General features: G+C 36.3%; 1 protein-coding gene across 1 annotated transcript; it reads right to left on the bottom strand.

Annotated features, from left to right (window-relative positions):
- Positions 1-7,998: 7,998 nt before the first annotated feature.
- LOC125663103 (C-type lectin domain family 4 member G-like) lies at positions 7,999-14,736 on the bottom strand. The gene is made up of 4 exons (XM_048895417.1): positions 14,437-14,736; positions 9,019-9,107; positions 8,687-8,774; positions 7,999-8,246 (listed from the first exon to the last, which is right to left on the bottom strand). The coding sequence occupies exons 1-4, from the start codon at positions 14,729-14,731 to the stop codon at positions 7,999-8,001; spliced, it is 720 nt and encodes a 239-aa protein (XP_048751374.1). The 5' UTR covers positions 14,732-14,736.
- Positions 14,737-17,352: the final 2,616 nt, after the last annotated feature.

The raw sequence follows: 17,352 nt of genomic DNA, 5'->3' as shown, positions 1-17,352 counted from the left end.
TTTGTACCATTGGGACGCAATCTCTGAGTTTAACAAAGTGTAGAACGCGGACAAAAGAAGACATACTGCGATGTTTAACATATTGAAAAAAAAAATATTTAAAACTATCCTTATCGAGTTACTTATTTGATTTTCCAGAATATTTTATTATTTGATTTGTTTTCGTCTTATTTTTCCTCAAATTTTGAAAGTTTTTAAAAAACGATTTTCAATGTATTTTAGTATGTTTTCTCTCCAACTGCCACCGTGGTACTATTTCTCTAGTGAACTTCTAGGAGCTGAACTAAATCAAAAGAAAGTTGTTCATCCCCACTGGTGGAACGGACTTAAGTTGACGTCACTGCACATTTCCACAGGGATGATCGATAAGTCAATGAAACCACTATATCCGACTATATCACATTTTAAAAGACACTGGTATTTGTGACCAGGTATATATCTAACGGGAGTTCATTCCTGCAGAAACTTTTGATCTTATATTGATTTTGAATCTGTTTGATATTATTAAGATAAAAAGAAAACATAATTTCGCTGAACATATGAAGTTTCCTCTTCGGGGGACTTTGAATTTCTTTTATTTCCAAATGATAATAAATATACTTTTCATGCACTTTTGATATTGGTTTTATTAGTATTTTGACAAATGGTTATTTAAGAATTGAACAGACTTTTGAGCTTTTCACGGTCAATTTGAATGGGTTTAGATTTGTGGCAAATTCTGTGAATCGCTCTAGCTGTTCAAATCTTATATTTATATTCATTTACTGAGTCACCGTTTGTTTGCATTGTTTCTATACGTCAGGAAATTTGGGGGTGCTTATTGGAACAGCGTCCTGTAATGTGAATTTTACGTCAAAATATAGTGCACGTACTAAAAACAAAATGCATTTTAATTCAACAAAGTTAATGAGTAGTTAAGGAATATAATTTTAAAAATGAAACTTCACAATAAAAGTAACTTAATATTTTATCCTACAGGAACTGATCGGTCTGAATAGCGGGACGTCCTAAAGATTTGTTAACTAATCAATATTTTTTTTTGCAGTTCTTATTTTCTGACGCGGAAAAACGAAGATTTTTTAAAAGTTGATTTAAACATACTTTTTGCTGAGAAGCTCAATAGGATCAGGCAACAGGCATGACCTATGTTAGCTCTCTCCCAAATAGAAAGGTCAAGTATGATTGATAAACATGATTCTTTGAAGGTATAACGATATTGTAATGTGGATTTTTGTTGCATGAAAGGTGAAGATAACGAACAGTGATCAATTTCATAACTCCTTTAAGCAATACAAACTAAAGCGTTGGGCAAACACGGACCCTGGGTATTCCAACGGTAAGATCAGGTGCCTATCGGTGTGAAACACATCAGATAGTATTTGACCAAATGGTCAGTTGTATTGGCAAGCTAGATCGTTATAACGACCGTAGAATTTGCAAAATGCTGACTTTAAACGAGACTGTTGAAACCCCTGCAACATCAATTTGTTTGTTAGTAGCCTGTTTCGATTTAAAAACTGACCATACGCAGAACAAGCTATTGCTTATCGAATCAGTTGAGAGATGTAAACACCACATGCAAGTGATAATGGAATGTTGATACACAAGTGCATAAAACGAAATCCTTAGATCAGCCTCTGTCGCAGTCGTATTATCACGTACGTCAAAATGTAGACATGACGTCACATATCTTTATCACCGTTGTACTTCGTTAAAAATTTAGGCCTAACGGTGCACGGTATCTTGGAATTGGGAGACCACAGGATTGGGATGTTAATCCACGTTCACAATCGTTGTCCAGGTATGACTGCGAAATCTCTGTAACACAAGCTGTGGGGTTTTTATGCCCCCCTTTGAAAAAAAGGGGGCATATTGTTTTGCACCTGTCGGTCGGTCTGTAGACCATGTATTGTCCGCTCAATATCTTGAGAACAATTCACTTGATGATAATGATCTTTCATATGTGGGTTAGTTATGAGTAGAAGAGGATCCTTATTGTTTTTCAGGTCAAAAGGTCAAGGGTCAATCTACTCTGGACATAGGAATATAATGTCCGCTCAATATCTTGAGAACCCTTTGCTTGAAAGACATCAAACTTGGCACACTGGTACATCCTAAGGAGTAGATGACCCCTAATGATTTTGAGGTCATATGGTCAAAGGTCAAGGGTCAAACTGGACATAGGAATATACTGACCATTCAATGTCTAGAGAACCCTTTGCTTGACAGACATCAAACATGGTACGCCAGTACATCTTCAGAAGAAGATGACCTCCATTCATTTTGAGGTCACATGGTCAAAGGTCAAACTGGACATAGGAATATACTGTCCGTTAAATATCTCGAGAACCCTTTGCTTGACAGACATCAAACTTGATACACTGGTACATTTTCAAGAGAAGATGACCCCTATTGATTTTGAGGTCACATGGTCAAAGGTCAAGGGTCAAACTTGACATGGGAATATACAGTCCGCTCAGTATCTTGAGAACCCTTTTCTTGACAGACATCAAACTTGGTACACTGATACGACTTCAGGAAAAGACTACCACTATTGATTTTGAGGTCACATGATCAAAGGTCAAGGGTCACACTAGACAGGAATATACTGTCCGTTCAATATTTTGAGACCTCTTCGCTTGACAGACATCAAACTTGGTACACTGGTACATCTTCAGGAGAAAATTACCCCTATTTATTTTGAGGTCATATGTTTAAAGGTCAAGGGTCAAACTGGACATAGGAATATACTGTCCGTTCAATATCTTGAGAATCCTTTGCTTAACAGATATCAAACGTGGTACACTGGTACGTCTTCAGGGGAAGACGACCCCTATTGATTTTCAGATCACATGGTCAAAGGTCAAGGGTCAAACTGGACATTGGAATATACTGTCTGCTCCATATCTTGAGAACCCTTTGCTTGACAGACATTAAACTTGGTACACTGGTACATCTTCAGGAGAAGATGACACCTATTGATTTTGAGGTCGTGTGGTGAAAGGTCAAGGGTTAAACTGTACATAGGAATATACTGTCCGCTCAATATCTTGAGAACCCTTTGCTTGACAGACATCAAATTTGGTACACTGGTACATCTTCAGGAGAAGATGACTACTAATTATTTTAAGGTCACATGGTCAAAAGTCAAGGGTCAAATTGGACATAGGAATATACTGTCCGTTCAATATCTTGAGAACCCTTTGCTTGACAGATATCAAACTTGGTACACTGGTACATCTTTAGGAGTTGATAACCCCTATTGATTTATAGGTCACATGGTCAATCCACTCTTGACATAGGAAGATATTGTTTGCTCAATATTTTGAATTGATGATACTACTCTCAATTAAATGATGTGTGTGTGTATAATCCTTTTCAATTTTGCACCATGGGGGACATATGTGTTTTACAAACATCTCTTGTTTTTAAATACCACGCTCTGAAATTTAAGCCGCGTGCTTTAAACAAGCTCATGACCCTTTCTTGGTCAATATAAACGGATTATTTCGCATGCTGACATTGGTTGGTTCACAGATGAAAATAATATATTTTAATATAAATCCACAACTGTTTTTTTTTTTCTTCCTCTTGGGGACTGTATTGAGTTGTTCTGTCTGCTTTTTCATATCTTTATATGCAACACTATCCCACCTTTGACTATCAAATCTAGTATTCTAATGCTCTTGGTTAAAGGTGTGTCGTGACCAAAATGTTTCTGGTTATAATATAATCGAGGTCGGATCATCTCGTATATTGGGTATTGTTTGTGTTCTGGACGTTTGTGTTGGCGGATAAAAAACCCGCCAAACAGACATGTGAAAGAGCTAACAATCCTATCCATACGAGAATGTTGATACTACAGGTGTTTCAAATGTCGATTAAAGTCGAAATTTCGCTACTTTTATGGTCATTATAATGATTTATTTTCCAATACAACCCTATATTAGGTGAAATATTTAATGCTTCATAACAATTTAGTCTGTTTTACACAATGAATTTGACTACGGATTATTCCGTTTACCTGCTTACGAGATTTATTACTGCTCGTTTTCTTCACCTTTCATCGAAATATTGGGTACTCCTAATTTTGTATTCTTTATAGCGAGCGAAGATCGCATCGCAACGAGCTCGTTCCAATGATTACGCTACTGAGTCACGTGGTTTGTTCTTCATCAGCGGAAAAGGGATGGGGATTACCCGTAATGCTTCCGGAAAAATGTCACTTAATTAACAACCCCATAGAGAAAATAGTTTAGAAAGTATCACAAACGATTTTGAATTCCAGACAGGCTTTTCCATACCTTTGTATGTTTTGTTGTGGATAATTGCTTGATTTGAAAGAAAACAATCGCAACTAACGATGACGTCACAATGCACTCTTTACGGTACATCAACCGCATTATATTTTCCGCGTTAAATGAATTGCATCAATTTGTGTTGTAAGATGGCACGGGTCTTCGCTCGCCTCAGCGGTCACACAATAAACATATTAAGAGTCATGTTCGTCATCTTCACATTTTAAGCAAATTATACACATCTTAAATGAAACCAGGTCAAAAGGTTAAACCGTTCACGTTCACACTGATTCTGAAATACTCCGTTTACCTGATCAGGATATAGGGCTCACGGCGGGTGTGACCGGTTAACAGGGAATGATTACTCTTCCTAGACTCCTGATCCCACCCTTGGTGTGTCCAGGGGTCCGTGTTTGCCCAACTATCTATTTTATATTGCTTTTAGGAGTTATGAGATTGATCACTGTTCGTTATCTTCACTTTCCATGTATTCAATTGGCTGTTATATGATGATATTGGGAAAAAGTGCATTTAGATTCCTCTCTAACATATTTTAGCGCATTAAATCAAGGTGCTTACGATGGGAAACGGTTGTTGCTTCAACCCTAACGTTGTATATTCTGCATTGTTTAGATTAAGAAGTTGCTGTACAGTAAAAACGTTGCTTTTGCACAATACGCCGTACAGCGAGCAACACTTCACCGTAAACTAGACCTGAATTAATATTGTTAATTCTGTTCTTAAATCCGATGTTTATGGACTAAAACTGATTTCAATGCACACATTATACCAAATTGTATAGTGTTTATAAGTCACAGAGGACGACTTATCCATTTTACAGGTACCGGGCGCTTAATTTTAAGATGTAAAACCAAATCTACATCATTTCGTGTAAGCCTTAAGTCGTTGACAATGATTCTATACATCGTTGAAACTTTCCAACAAGCGAGTAGCATCAGCAAATGTATAAAAAGTGGTTTAAAAAGGAATTCACATTTTGTTGTGTTATTACTTCAAACATCCCCGCTTCAACTGGTAGCAATATCCGGTGTCGGTGATACACGGTGAACTTGGTCAGTTGATACATTTTGGGGAATATGTGGCGTGAACGAAAGTAGGTCGGTTGGGCTAAATATTCAGGTATGGATTATATATTGAGCACTGTGAGGTCTCGGATTATATGGTCCGATAGTGCATATTGAGGTTGTCTTGACCCAACAATATGTCATCGTGACCTCATTTTGGAACTTCATGGCTATACTTAGTTAAACTGCCTCCATATACTCTTTTGCACACTTTCAGGCATGGGTCCAGCAAAACTGGTCTACTGATTGTTGTTAGAGTATGTAAATAGTTGCTTTATAGTGTAGGTCCTGGTCCCGTATGAAAGGCGAAGATAACGAACAGTAATCAATCTCATAATCCTACAAGGAATACAAATTAAAGAGTTGGACAAAACAAGGACCCCTACCAGAGGTTGAATCAGCTGCCTAGAAAGAGTAAAGCATCACCTGTTGACCGGTCACACCTTCCGTGATCCCTATCTCTTGATCAGGTAAACAGAGTAACCCGTAGACAAAATCAGTGTGCCATGAACGTCCAAACAATCGGTATGAAACACGTCAGACAGCATTTGACCCAATGCTTGTCTTGTGGATTATTATGTACACGAATGGCGAACTTTGTTTTAATATGAGGGGTGATATTGCCACATAAACAACATGTAAACATATCGTGGTGTTTTTTAGCTAGTGACTTATACTTACAGCGGACCTCAATATCAACTACATTTGCACGATATAAAATTGCTGTTGATATAACGGATTAAACTTAGGTTGATACGCGAATTTAAATTACGTTATAGAATTTATTTTAAAAATCCACAATATAAAAAAATATCTTGCTGTAAACTTCAAATCGTTAGTTAGTTAGATATATCGAAGACGTTTTATATATAAAGTCTACATAATATTCATAACATTTGATATGTACTAGTGAATTCGGTTTCACGTGTCAGTAAAAGGTATCGTTCATATCGATCAAATTCAGATAGGCATATGACAGAATTGAAACATTAAATCTTGTGAGACTGGAAACAATTCAGCTTTTGTACGACATCTTCTCTGTGTTCAGGTCTTCATTTAACTACTCATTCAAGTTTTTTTTTTTAAAACTGTATCTGAATGTATGTGAGACGGTGTACATTTTTTCAAACTGGGGTAAGCGAAAATTTGACAGAAAATGAGATATTATAAATATCTGTAAACCAATAACGCCATCTTTTTATATATTCGTCTTAGACAGAAAGTATTGATCACTGTTCGTTATCTACACCTTTCATTATAATACAAGTATATTTCTGTACACCTTTTCTTCCGTCTGTTCGGGGTTTTCTGCTCTCATTTCTCTGTCACATATTAAATTATCTTCGGGGGTTTTTTTTGTTTGTTTTTTTGGTCACTTTAAGTATTGTTGCAATTTTGATTCATCTTATACAGGAGTTTTGCCGCTTTACTTGAAATTTAATATATATTGAAATATACACGGGTCGTACTACAAACTTCCTGCATACTTTTAAAATGAGGACCTTTTTATTTTACAGTGTTGGTATCAGTAATAAATATAGGGTCTCCTTACTTTTCAGATTATTACTATGGATTTTAAAGAGAAGCAAGTTACATGGATTTGGATATTTTTCAACTTTTGAGAACATGACAGGTGCTTGAAGTTCCACTGTTTGACGGAAATATCACTGAGTAGGTCCCATTGTTTTAAAGATATGAATATTTAAATGATATGATATATTGCTGACCCTCATTTATTCATAAGTTGTAAAGGTATGTCAAAACTTGATGATAGCTTATACTACCTTAAGTAAAGTTCCACACGTCGCAATATTTATGACATGTCTGCTAGTGAAAGTCATGATCAACAAACATTAAACACCCTTTGCTGTTCCCGATGCTTGTGTACTGGATTTAATGCGATACTGATATTATTTCCTGCTGTGGAACAAATGATTGCAATCTACAAAACGTTGTTTGCAAATTTTATTGGATTAAAATAAGGCTGTACAGTTTTATGAGGCATATTGGAAATTGAATTAGCATATTTCTACTGAACGCTACTTCAACCATGTTTTTGTGATATCGACTTACTGCTGGATTTGAACCGACTCCCTCCCTCTCCGTCTTATTTGTAGTAAATATATATGTTTACTAGACTAACTTGATCCGAAGAGTCGAATCACGTCGAGTTGACAGGCGCGGTTCATCAGATCTGATGATCCGCGCCTGTCAACGAGTCATGATCAAACTCTTCGGATCAAGTTACTGTAGCAGTCATATATTTATTATATATTCTTATCATATACTATCTTATGCATTTTAAATTCACATTTCTAAGATACTATTATCAAAAATACAGACATACAGTGAAATTATATTTTGTGTACGCAGTTCTGTTTTTGATGCGATTGATATTTTCCACAAAAAACGTTGTGCTGATGCATTGTGACGTTATCAGTTCCAGAGAATACTGATACGGTATCAGAAAACCACAGTGTGGTTATCCGGAAAACCGGATCACACGCTGTGAAATCCACAGTATCAAAAAAAAAAAAAAAAAAAAGGAAATATTGATGGGTATATAATAAAATATAGGTACATATTCATAGTATGACGCCATTGGGAGCTGTACTTCAACATTTGGTCTTTTCGCAAATGAGCCAATTTCGGTCACCACATTCTCGATCATTCCATTTTCCATTTCTTAGTATTTCAACACAGTCCTCATCCTTATCTAAATAAGATCCGGATGGTTGATCTGAATTCCAGTATGTAAAGTTCATGGCCAAATTTGATTGTTGCCACCGATAGTTTCCTTCAATACTGATATTTCCACTACTCCAAGCCGTGCAGTCAGAATAAAATCCGTCTGAACACGTGCCTGGAATCAAAATTACCCACATGTGACATAAAACAACCAAATAAAATCCATATTACTTGATGTACTTTATAATTTCCGTCTTCCACTACATATTGTACTTATTTCACAATGCCCTGTGGGGATCCGGGTTAGCATAAATCCTCAGTACACCTTGCTTGTCGTACAATGCGACAAATGGGGATGGTCCTTCGGATAAGACCGCAAAAACTGAGGTCCCGTGTCATAACAGGTGTGCCACGATAAAGATCCCCCCAGTGCTCAAAGGCCGGAAACGACGAACATACGCTTCTATTTTGCAACCATTCACCGGCAATTATGACGTCCAAATGAGAGAAATATTCTAGATCAAGACGTAAAACAATACACAACAAGCCAAAATTCTACAATTGTTTGTATGAAGATAGATCCTGCCTTAGAGAGGGTGAGAGGAATGGACTTACTTTTGAAAAGGAATGTTGCAGCCAGCCAGTCAGACTCTTCCTTGTCCTCAATCTGTACTAACTGTGATGACACGGCCTCACACGCTATCTAAACAATTAAAAATATGTTGAACACTTTGCATACGCATCGGACATTCAATATTGACCCATTCTCATCTACTAAACAGAGAAATTCAGCCTGTAGTATACTATTATATCTTATGACTCCCCATTAACTATACATCACATTCTTTTAGCGGCCATAGAGGCAAATGAAATTTAATACACCCTCGATTTTGTGATGGGGGGGGGGGGGGAGGGGGGCTACATGTATACATGCTTATATATTATACCTGGGCTTCATTCCATGTGAGTGGTGTTGTACCATAAAAGTAATAATGACCATTGTGTTCCAACCACTCAGATCCACAACCAGCAGATTCTAATAATAAATAACAAATGTACGGTTAACAATCAGAGGGTATGTTGTAAATCTATATGAATTATAATGAATCTAACCCTGACAAGTCAGGTTTCATCTGCAGAATTATTTACAATCTGAATAATTGTTTCTATAACAATCATTTGATTTACTAGAATATCATAATATATATCATAAATCCTTAAAGAATACCAAATTATAAAACACGGTAAACACGAACCCCTAGACGCACCTGAGGTGGGATCAGATGCTAACGATAATTAGCATTCCTTGAGTCCTCTATCTTGATCAGAAAACGGAGTATAAGATATATTGTTAAAACGAGAGACAACGAAATTACTCATGCTGTAAGATACAACTCTTCAAAATATTCAATAATAGCATTACATATGTAACATCCACGCGCACCATTCTTTCATCGGAAAGCGTGACTTCGAAGTTTTATCTGATATCGGATAGTATACAAGAGGCCCATGGGCCTAGAATCGCTCTTCTGATACATTGTAGAACAGGCAAAAATTCTCACTAACCAAGATTCATCAATTAACAAGGTTTTAAAGACCTATCACATGATAGTGTATGAAGGAGATATCATACAGTACACTATTAGATTAGGCAATCAAAATAATTGCAAAATGAAGTTACTTAACTTACGTGCATATCTGGGTAGTACATATTTCTCTTCTACATGAATTTTGTCAAGGGACATAGAGACGGTTGGGGTGCTAAATACCGAATTTACTATACATACAATTAGAACAAGGGGATCGCATTGTATTTTGTCCAATTTTAATGCAATTACATTTCATGCCATTGTTGGAGAATGGTTCTTGAAACCAATATCAACAAAATTGCTTTTTAACTTTTTCAGCTCTGTTGAAATAAAAAACGAAGAGTGAGTTAAAGCTGTATGGTCCGAATTACAATATTTTTTTTCCATCTCGTAAAAACGCTATTAAATCATCGCACGTATGTAGTTACATGTATGAGACTGTACGACATATCATAAATTATTTTACCTGTTTTAACCCAAATAATTGATTTTAAATCGATGTTTACAAATAACCGCGTCACTCTGCCATTTCACGTGACCAGTTCAAACTTTCAAATCATTGGTGGTCTTATCTGTGTAAAGCTGTGTATTTTGTTATAACAGTACCGTACCATAAGTTTAATAGAAATAAAAATATCAAATACCTCTTAGTAATTCGTTGTTTTACGCTCTTTCAGCCTTAAAACTAGACATTTGCGTATGAGTTAATACATCATGTTGGGATTCCCCTGACGCGCGTGGGTCTATTTATAGACGTCTATTATGGGATGATTTATATATGTAGCCACTGTATTTATTTTCTAAATAATATTCGCACTATTTTCTTTTACATGCAGATGTTTTCAATCATGTAATTAAGGGAAAGTTAATAACTTTATAAAGTAATTAATCTGCTTTAAAGTAATTATGTACAAAAATAATACATGAACATCGGGTCATACAGCTTTAAGTGAAGGTTTGATGATCCTTGGGTTTTAGTTTGAAAGGTGTATAGATTTGCAAAAAAAAAAGCAAAAGTAAGTCACAGTGACCTACCTTTTAGCTGACATACTCTGAGAAGCCAAGATGCATCAACTTAATAAGTTTGATGGATCTAAGCCACTTGGTATCTGAAATATCTAAATATAGCCATGAAATTCAAAACGTATATCACAGTGACCTACTTCTTAATTGACACACTCCGAGGACTCAAGATACATCAATTGAAACAGGTTCATTATATTAGGCCTCTTAGCATTTGATTTAGATATAGCTTTGAAGTTAAAAAAGTAGATCAAGATGACCTAATTTATAGTCTGCACACTCCGAGAACTCAAGATGCTTCAACCGAAAAAGTTTGATGATGTTAAGTCAAATAGTACCTGAAAATTTAAATGTAACTGTCCAAACGTAGGACAGGGTGACCTACTTTTGATCGACACACTGAAGACTCAAGATGCATCAACTGACAAACTTTGATGATCCTAGCTTTCATAGTGTCCAAAATATGCATCTGAAATTCAAAATGTGAAATTTGAATGTCTGCAAAATTCAAAAAGTAGGTCACTGTGACCTACTGTTTTTTTTTATAAATATGTTTCGAGGTCTCTAGACGCATCAACTTACGTGGTTGGATGATTCTAAAACTCTCAGTATCTGAAATAACAACCTAAAATGTATTCATAAATGATTAGCGATAACATTCAGAAAGTAGGTCATGGTGACATACCTTTCTCATGACGCACTTTAATGTCTCATGATCCATCAACTGACAACTTTTGATGATCATAGGCTCAAAAGTGTCCAAGATCTGCATCAAAATCCATTTAATAATAATTACCTGCAAAATTCAAAAAGTAGGTCACCATGACCTACTTTTGAGAGAGCATGATATTAGGTCCTAAGATGCATCAACTGACAAAATTTGATGATCCTAGTCCTTATACTAAACAAAATATCAAAGTTTTAACAAAACAAAATTTAAGGTCAACTTTGAAGTGACCCAGAGACCACACACGTTGCCCCAGGATTATGGGCTTGAAGAATTTTTTATCTACAACCTATCATCATCCTTATGCATAAGTTTGGGGATAATTTGCGTAGTGGTTTTTGAGAAGAAGATTTTTTAGCAACCACTACTTTTGTTCGAATTTTCCTAATTATCTCCCCTTGTTAAAGGGTCACAACCCTAGTTTTATTACAAATGAAAGCCCTTGGGCCGAGGATACCCTGTGACAAATTTGACAAAAATTGGCCTAGGTGTTCTTGAGATAAAGCCCTTTATCCAAAAAGTTGACACACACCGCACGCCAAACATATGGCCATATGATTAGCTCTTTGAGCTTTCGGCTCAGAAGAGCTAAAAATGTGAAGATAACTTACAGTGTTTGATTAATATCAGATTGGAGAAAGGTTTCTCTCATTCAAAGTATAACTTAAAAACAAAGTTATTCCGCTTTAAAACATATAACATCATGGGTAACATAAGCACGAAGTAACTCTATACTAGACTTGTTATTGCTATTATAGTAGATGATTAAATGTATTCTTGAAAGTATGACAAAATACGCACGTGCAATATATTCATCAATGTAATGAACTGCCACTTAAACTATTCATCTGTTGAAAATATGTTCATTACTTCTCCAAACACTTAGTATGCGTCACAGCTAAGACGTTAACATAGGTAGCGATTGCTCCTTCGCCAAATGTTCGGCATTTAGAAGTAAGAATCACGGGTCTTTCGGATATGACCTCACTGCTTGTGATAAACACACGATATTTCACCTACAGATGGTGACGTCACAATATGAGTGATTGAATAGTGTTTAACGTCCCCCTCAAAAAACTTTCACTCATATGGAGACGTCGTCATTGCCTGCGAAGGGCTGCAAAATTTAGGCCTATGTTCGGCGATTATAGCCATTGAGCAGGGGTGGGTATTTATCGTGCCACACCTGCTGTGAAACAGGGCCTTGGTTTTGCAGTTGCATCCAAAGGACCGCTGCATTTAGTCGCCTCTTACGATAATCCAGGGGTACTGAGGAACTACATGTATTTTTACTGGCAATGGTGACGTCTCCAGATGAGCGAAAAATTCTCGTGAGGTACGTTAATCGATAAACGATAGTCAATCAATCAATCGTTAGAAAGTTACAAAATTGTATGACATTGCGGCCACTGCGATTTCCGAGTACCATGTGAGGGTTTACTGACAGGGGCGTCCCAAGAGAAAATGATCCTTGTTGTATATGTTTTAGTTAACAATACCTGAGCAATATCAATTCAATGCAAATTAGATTTTAGAAATTACACAACAAAGTCGATGTGGTATCAATAATGCATAATATTTAATTATCTGATAATTATTCAAACCACAAACACCCTGTGTCAATACATACATGGCTATATGCAGGCTTATACTATCAGTTTTTACATGCTAATTTAATGCATGACCTTGCACTGGAAATGTTTTCTGGCTGTTGTTCGATTTCCCCTATAGTTACATTGTTTTACGTCCCATTCGAGAATGTTCGCTCGCAAATCAACGTCACCAACTCGGAAAAAAATTAGGTAGCGCTTCATGAAAAATATATCGGTGCGACGCGTTCCGGTTGATGCCCTTATGTATTTCCCAAACTGATTTTTCCTCTGATATGTACATGCACATTTTACTCTCATTTGGAAATTCCCAACCGTGGAATAGACGTGCGATATTAACTAAAATTCAATCACACATTGTTCAAACTGCATCACATTGATGAGAAAGTAGATGTCATTACTATTGTTAAATATATCAGAGGTAAAGGCAATGTAAATGTATACATATTCAGATGTAACAATTATGAAATAAATATGACGCCTTCATCAATACACGTATGAACATATTGCCGCGAGTTACTTCCCTTTGCTGGGGTCAACCAATGATCAACCTGTGAAAAGCTTTACCCTACCAAGTGCTAGGGGTCACTATTCTGATACATAGCTAATTATCTTTTCATGCAAGTTTTTAGGTTACCCCACCCTAAGACATTAGTGTAATTACGTGTACCTGCTGTTGATGGAAAAGTAAACAAATTTCAAAACCACAGATCAGAAATTAACAAAGGCCAACGTAGGAAATTACGATTTTTTAATCGCAAGATGGCGGGCAAGGGTTGATACCTGTATTCCAAAACTATCTATATTTACCCGCTAAAACCCACCGAGAAATATCTAATATTCTGTAACTCTAAGAAATCTATGAGCTTGCAATTTTAGCTCTCGTGTACTTTTTATACGCTATATGAAATAACATTTCATTATATATGAATAGGTTGACGGTGGGTGTGACCGGTCAACAAGGGGTGCTTACTCTTTCTAGACACCTGGTCCCACCTCTGGTGTGTCCAGCGGTCGGTTGTTTACTTATCTTATTTTTGTATCTTTTATTGCATTTATTACATTACAACCTGTCATTGTGTCAAATGCTGTCTGACGTGTTTCATACTGATTGTTAGGCCACTCCTTGGCACACTGATTTTGACTACGGAAAACTCCGTTTATCTGATCAAGTTATAGGGCTCACGGTGGGTGTGACCTGTCAACAGGGGATGCTTACTCCTTCTAGGCACCTGATCCCACCTCTGGTGTATCCAGGGGTCCAAGTTTGCCCAACTCTCTATTTTGTATTGCTTAACCTTAGAGGAGTTATGAGATTAATCAGTGCTCGTTATATTCACCTTTTATTAGATTTATGAGATTGATCACTGTTCATCTTTTAGTATTAGGCTTTTAGTATCATAATTGTATAATCACCTGAAATGATTGAAATGTAGTATACCCATCCATCTTCCTGACCTGTCATGCTTGCTGGATAGTGCTTGTGTATTCGACATTTCTTCTGTCTTGCATTAAACCCGAAACATCCAAAGCGTCCGCCACACATAGCAGAACACACGCCGAGGGATTCCGAGTGGTACTCTCCCACAAGATTCGTGTTAGACACTTTGTCATTCATTGCCGGTTCCATTCTGTAAAAGTGTGATACTTTTGCATTTGAAAAATTGCAAAAACTGATCACCACAAATAAACTGAAAACATATCCTGACATGATGAGGGGATCCAACGGTTAAAGGGTGTTATTAGTAACTTTGTGATCTTGATACATGGACATCACCTTCATAAACAGTTAACAGGTGATCTGATATGTTTACAACAGCACTGTTTCTTGCAGAATCATGTGCCTTTCCATCAGTTCCCCCAACTGTTTGTTGGTATAATTTATATCACCGATGAAGCTTTTATAATGAGATACTTGTATCTCCATAAATAAATAATGTGATTTAATTATTCCGTAAATCGATTGCATTTGTTTGAGAGGAAAAATAGTATGGTTTATTTTAGTTTCAATATTTATGATTATTATGAAAATTGCTCCTCTGAGTGCTTCGTGCCTCAACATCGACTAATAATAGTGACATGTTATCAAAAAAGAAGAAATGCTGTAGATTTTTTAATATGCAGGCGAGGAGTACCAGACTGTGTAACTGGGCGAAAAGGACAACTCGCGAAATAAAATTACTGTTAACTTTATATTTCTGAAATATATGACATAAAATAGGTTATCAATCTACACACGTCGTAAGGGGTCTACATACTTCACACTACAGTACGTGAATATATATTTATCATAATACCATAGGTATTCGTTTTGAAACGAATTGATGTAAACCTACATGTACCTATGGATGTTTTGGTATTGATATTTAAATGGAGAAAATATGTTGGAAAATTTACGGATTGCCGTACTGCTCCAAAAATATCTTTTGTTGGTGTCAACAAATATGACGAATGTTTAAAATAAATAATGAAAGTACTCGACTAAGTAATCTTAGTTCACAAAACGTCCACAATTTTTCTTTACTGTCCATTGTATCGTTCACGGATCAAATCCTTAAAACCTCTCTATCCTTCTGTGTTTAGCAAACCAGAAGTGATAGAAGAATTAAATAGCTTACATGAGGAATATGTTTTGGTTCCAGGTGACAAAGCTAGTAACAACATTGTCTTTGTTTGTTAGGCTCATTATTACAACTGTATTTTAAAGGAACTTGGCATTAATTCCACTTTTGGTAATCATACTTATACTCCAACTGCCCTTTCAAAAGATGACATTCTTCAAAAACATGCTTCAGTTTTAGACACATTTAATATTCCAGTCAATGGGTCGAAAGAATATGATTTACCGTACCTATACTGGATTCCTAAACTACATAAAAACCCTTACACACAAAGATGCATTGCTGGACCCAGTAAGTGTTCTACCAAGCCCCTATATTTGCTCCTCACGAAAATATTAACAGCTGTGAAGGAGAAACTTCAAACTTACTGTGCGACTACATTTACCAGAAGTGGTGTTAATCAAATGTGGATGCTAAAATATTCTAAATAACTTTTAGTAAGCTTGAAATCGCAGAATTTTCCCCAAATCAATAACATTAAAACGTATGACTTTTCAACACTATATACGACCATTCCTCACGATAAATTAAAGACTAGACTTTTAGACAACATAGACAGTTGCTTCTTCAACCAAAACGGAAAACGGAAATATTCATATCTAGTGATCAGTCATTCAAAATCTTACTTTGTTAAACACCACTCCAATTCCACGCACACTTACTCTGAAGTTGAAATTAAAAAAATATGCTAGAGTTCCTCATTGACAATATCTCCGTGGTGATCAGGTCTTCCAACAGTCTGTTGGGATTCCCATGTGCACAAATTGTGCTCCTTTGTTAGCTGACCTGTTTCTATATTCATATGAAGCAGAATTTATTCAAAAACTTCTACGCGAGAAGAAAAAAAATCTCTCGATGTGGCCTTCAATTCAGCATTTAGATATATCGATGACGTTTTGTCTATTAACAATAATAACTTTCATTCATATGTCCATTTGATATATCCACGTGAGCTCGAAATAAAGGACACCACAGAGTCATCCACCTCTGCTTCATACTTAGATATTGTATTGAAAGTAGACATTAACGGCAAACTGACAACTCAACTGTATGACAAAGGAGATCATTTCAGTTTCTCCATCGTCAACTTCCCATATTTATGTAGCAATATGCCATTATCACCTGCATATGGTGTTTATATATTTTAACTGATTCGATATGCAAGAGCTTGTTCTGCGTATAGCCATTTTTTTAAATCGAGGTAAGCTACTGACAAACAAGTTGATGGTACAGGGGTTTCAACAGTCTCGATTGAAGTTAGCATTTCGCAAATTCTATGGTCGTTATAACGATCTAGTTCGTCAATACAACTTTACATTGGGTCAAATGCTGTCTGACGTGTTTCATATCGATTCTTAGGCCGTTCTTGGCACACTGATTTTGACTGCGGATAACTCTGTTTACCTGATCAGGATATGGGGATCACGGCGGGTGTGACCGGTCAACAGGGGATGCTTACTCCTCCTAGGCACCTGATCTCATCTCTGGTGTGTCCAGGGATCCGTGTTTGCCCAACTATATATTTTGTATTGCTTGTAGGAGTTATGAGATTGATCACTGTTCGTTATCTTCGCCTTGCATTAAGGATGTGTGCTACATCAGAAAATTTTGAGATTGGTGAAAAGTGGAGGATATGTACAACAATATTTTGAAATTGAAACTTTCATATTTACTTTATTTAGTCAAAAATGCAGTTTTAGACGAAAGCTTC

This window comes from Ostrea edulis, chromosome 8 (genome assembly GCF_947568905.1).
Source record: "Ostrea edulis chromosome 8, xbOstEdul1.1, whole genome shotgun sequence".
NCBI lineage: Eukaryota > Metazoa > Mollusca > Bivalvia > Ostreida > Ostreidae > Ostrea > Ostrea edulis.
The sequence above is the reverse complement of the archived record's forward strand: the minus strand, read 5'-3'. Positions and strand labels throughout refer to the sequence as shown.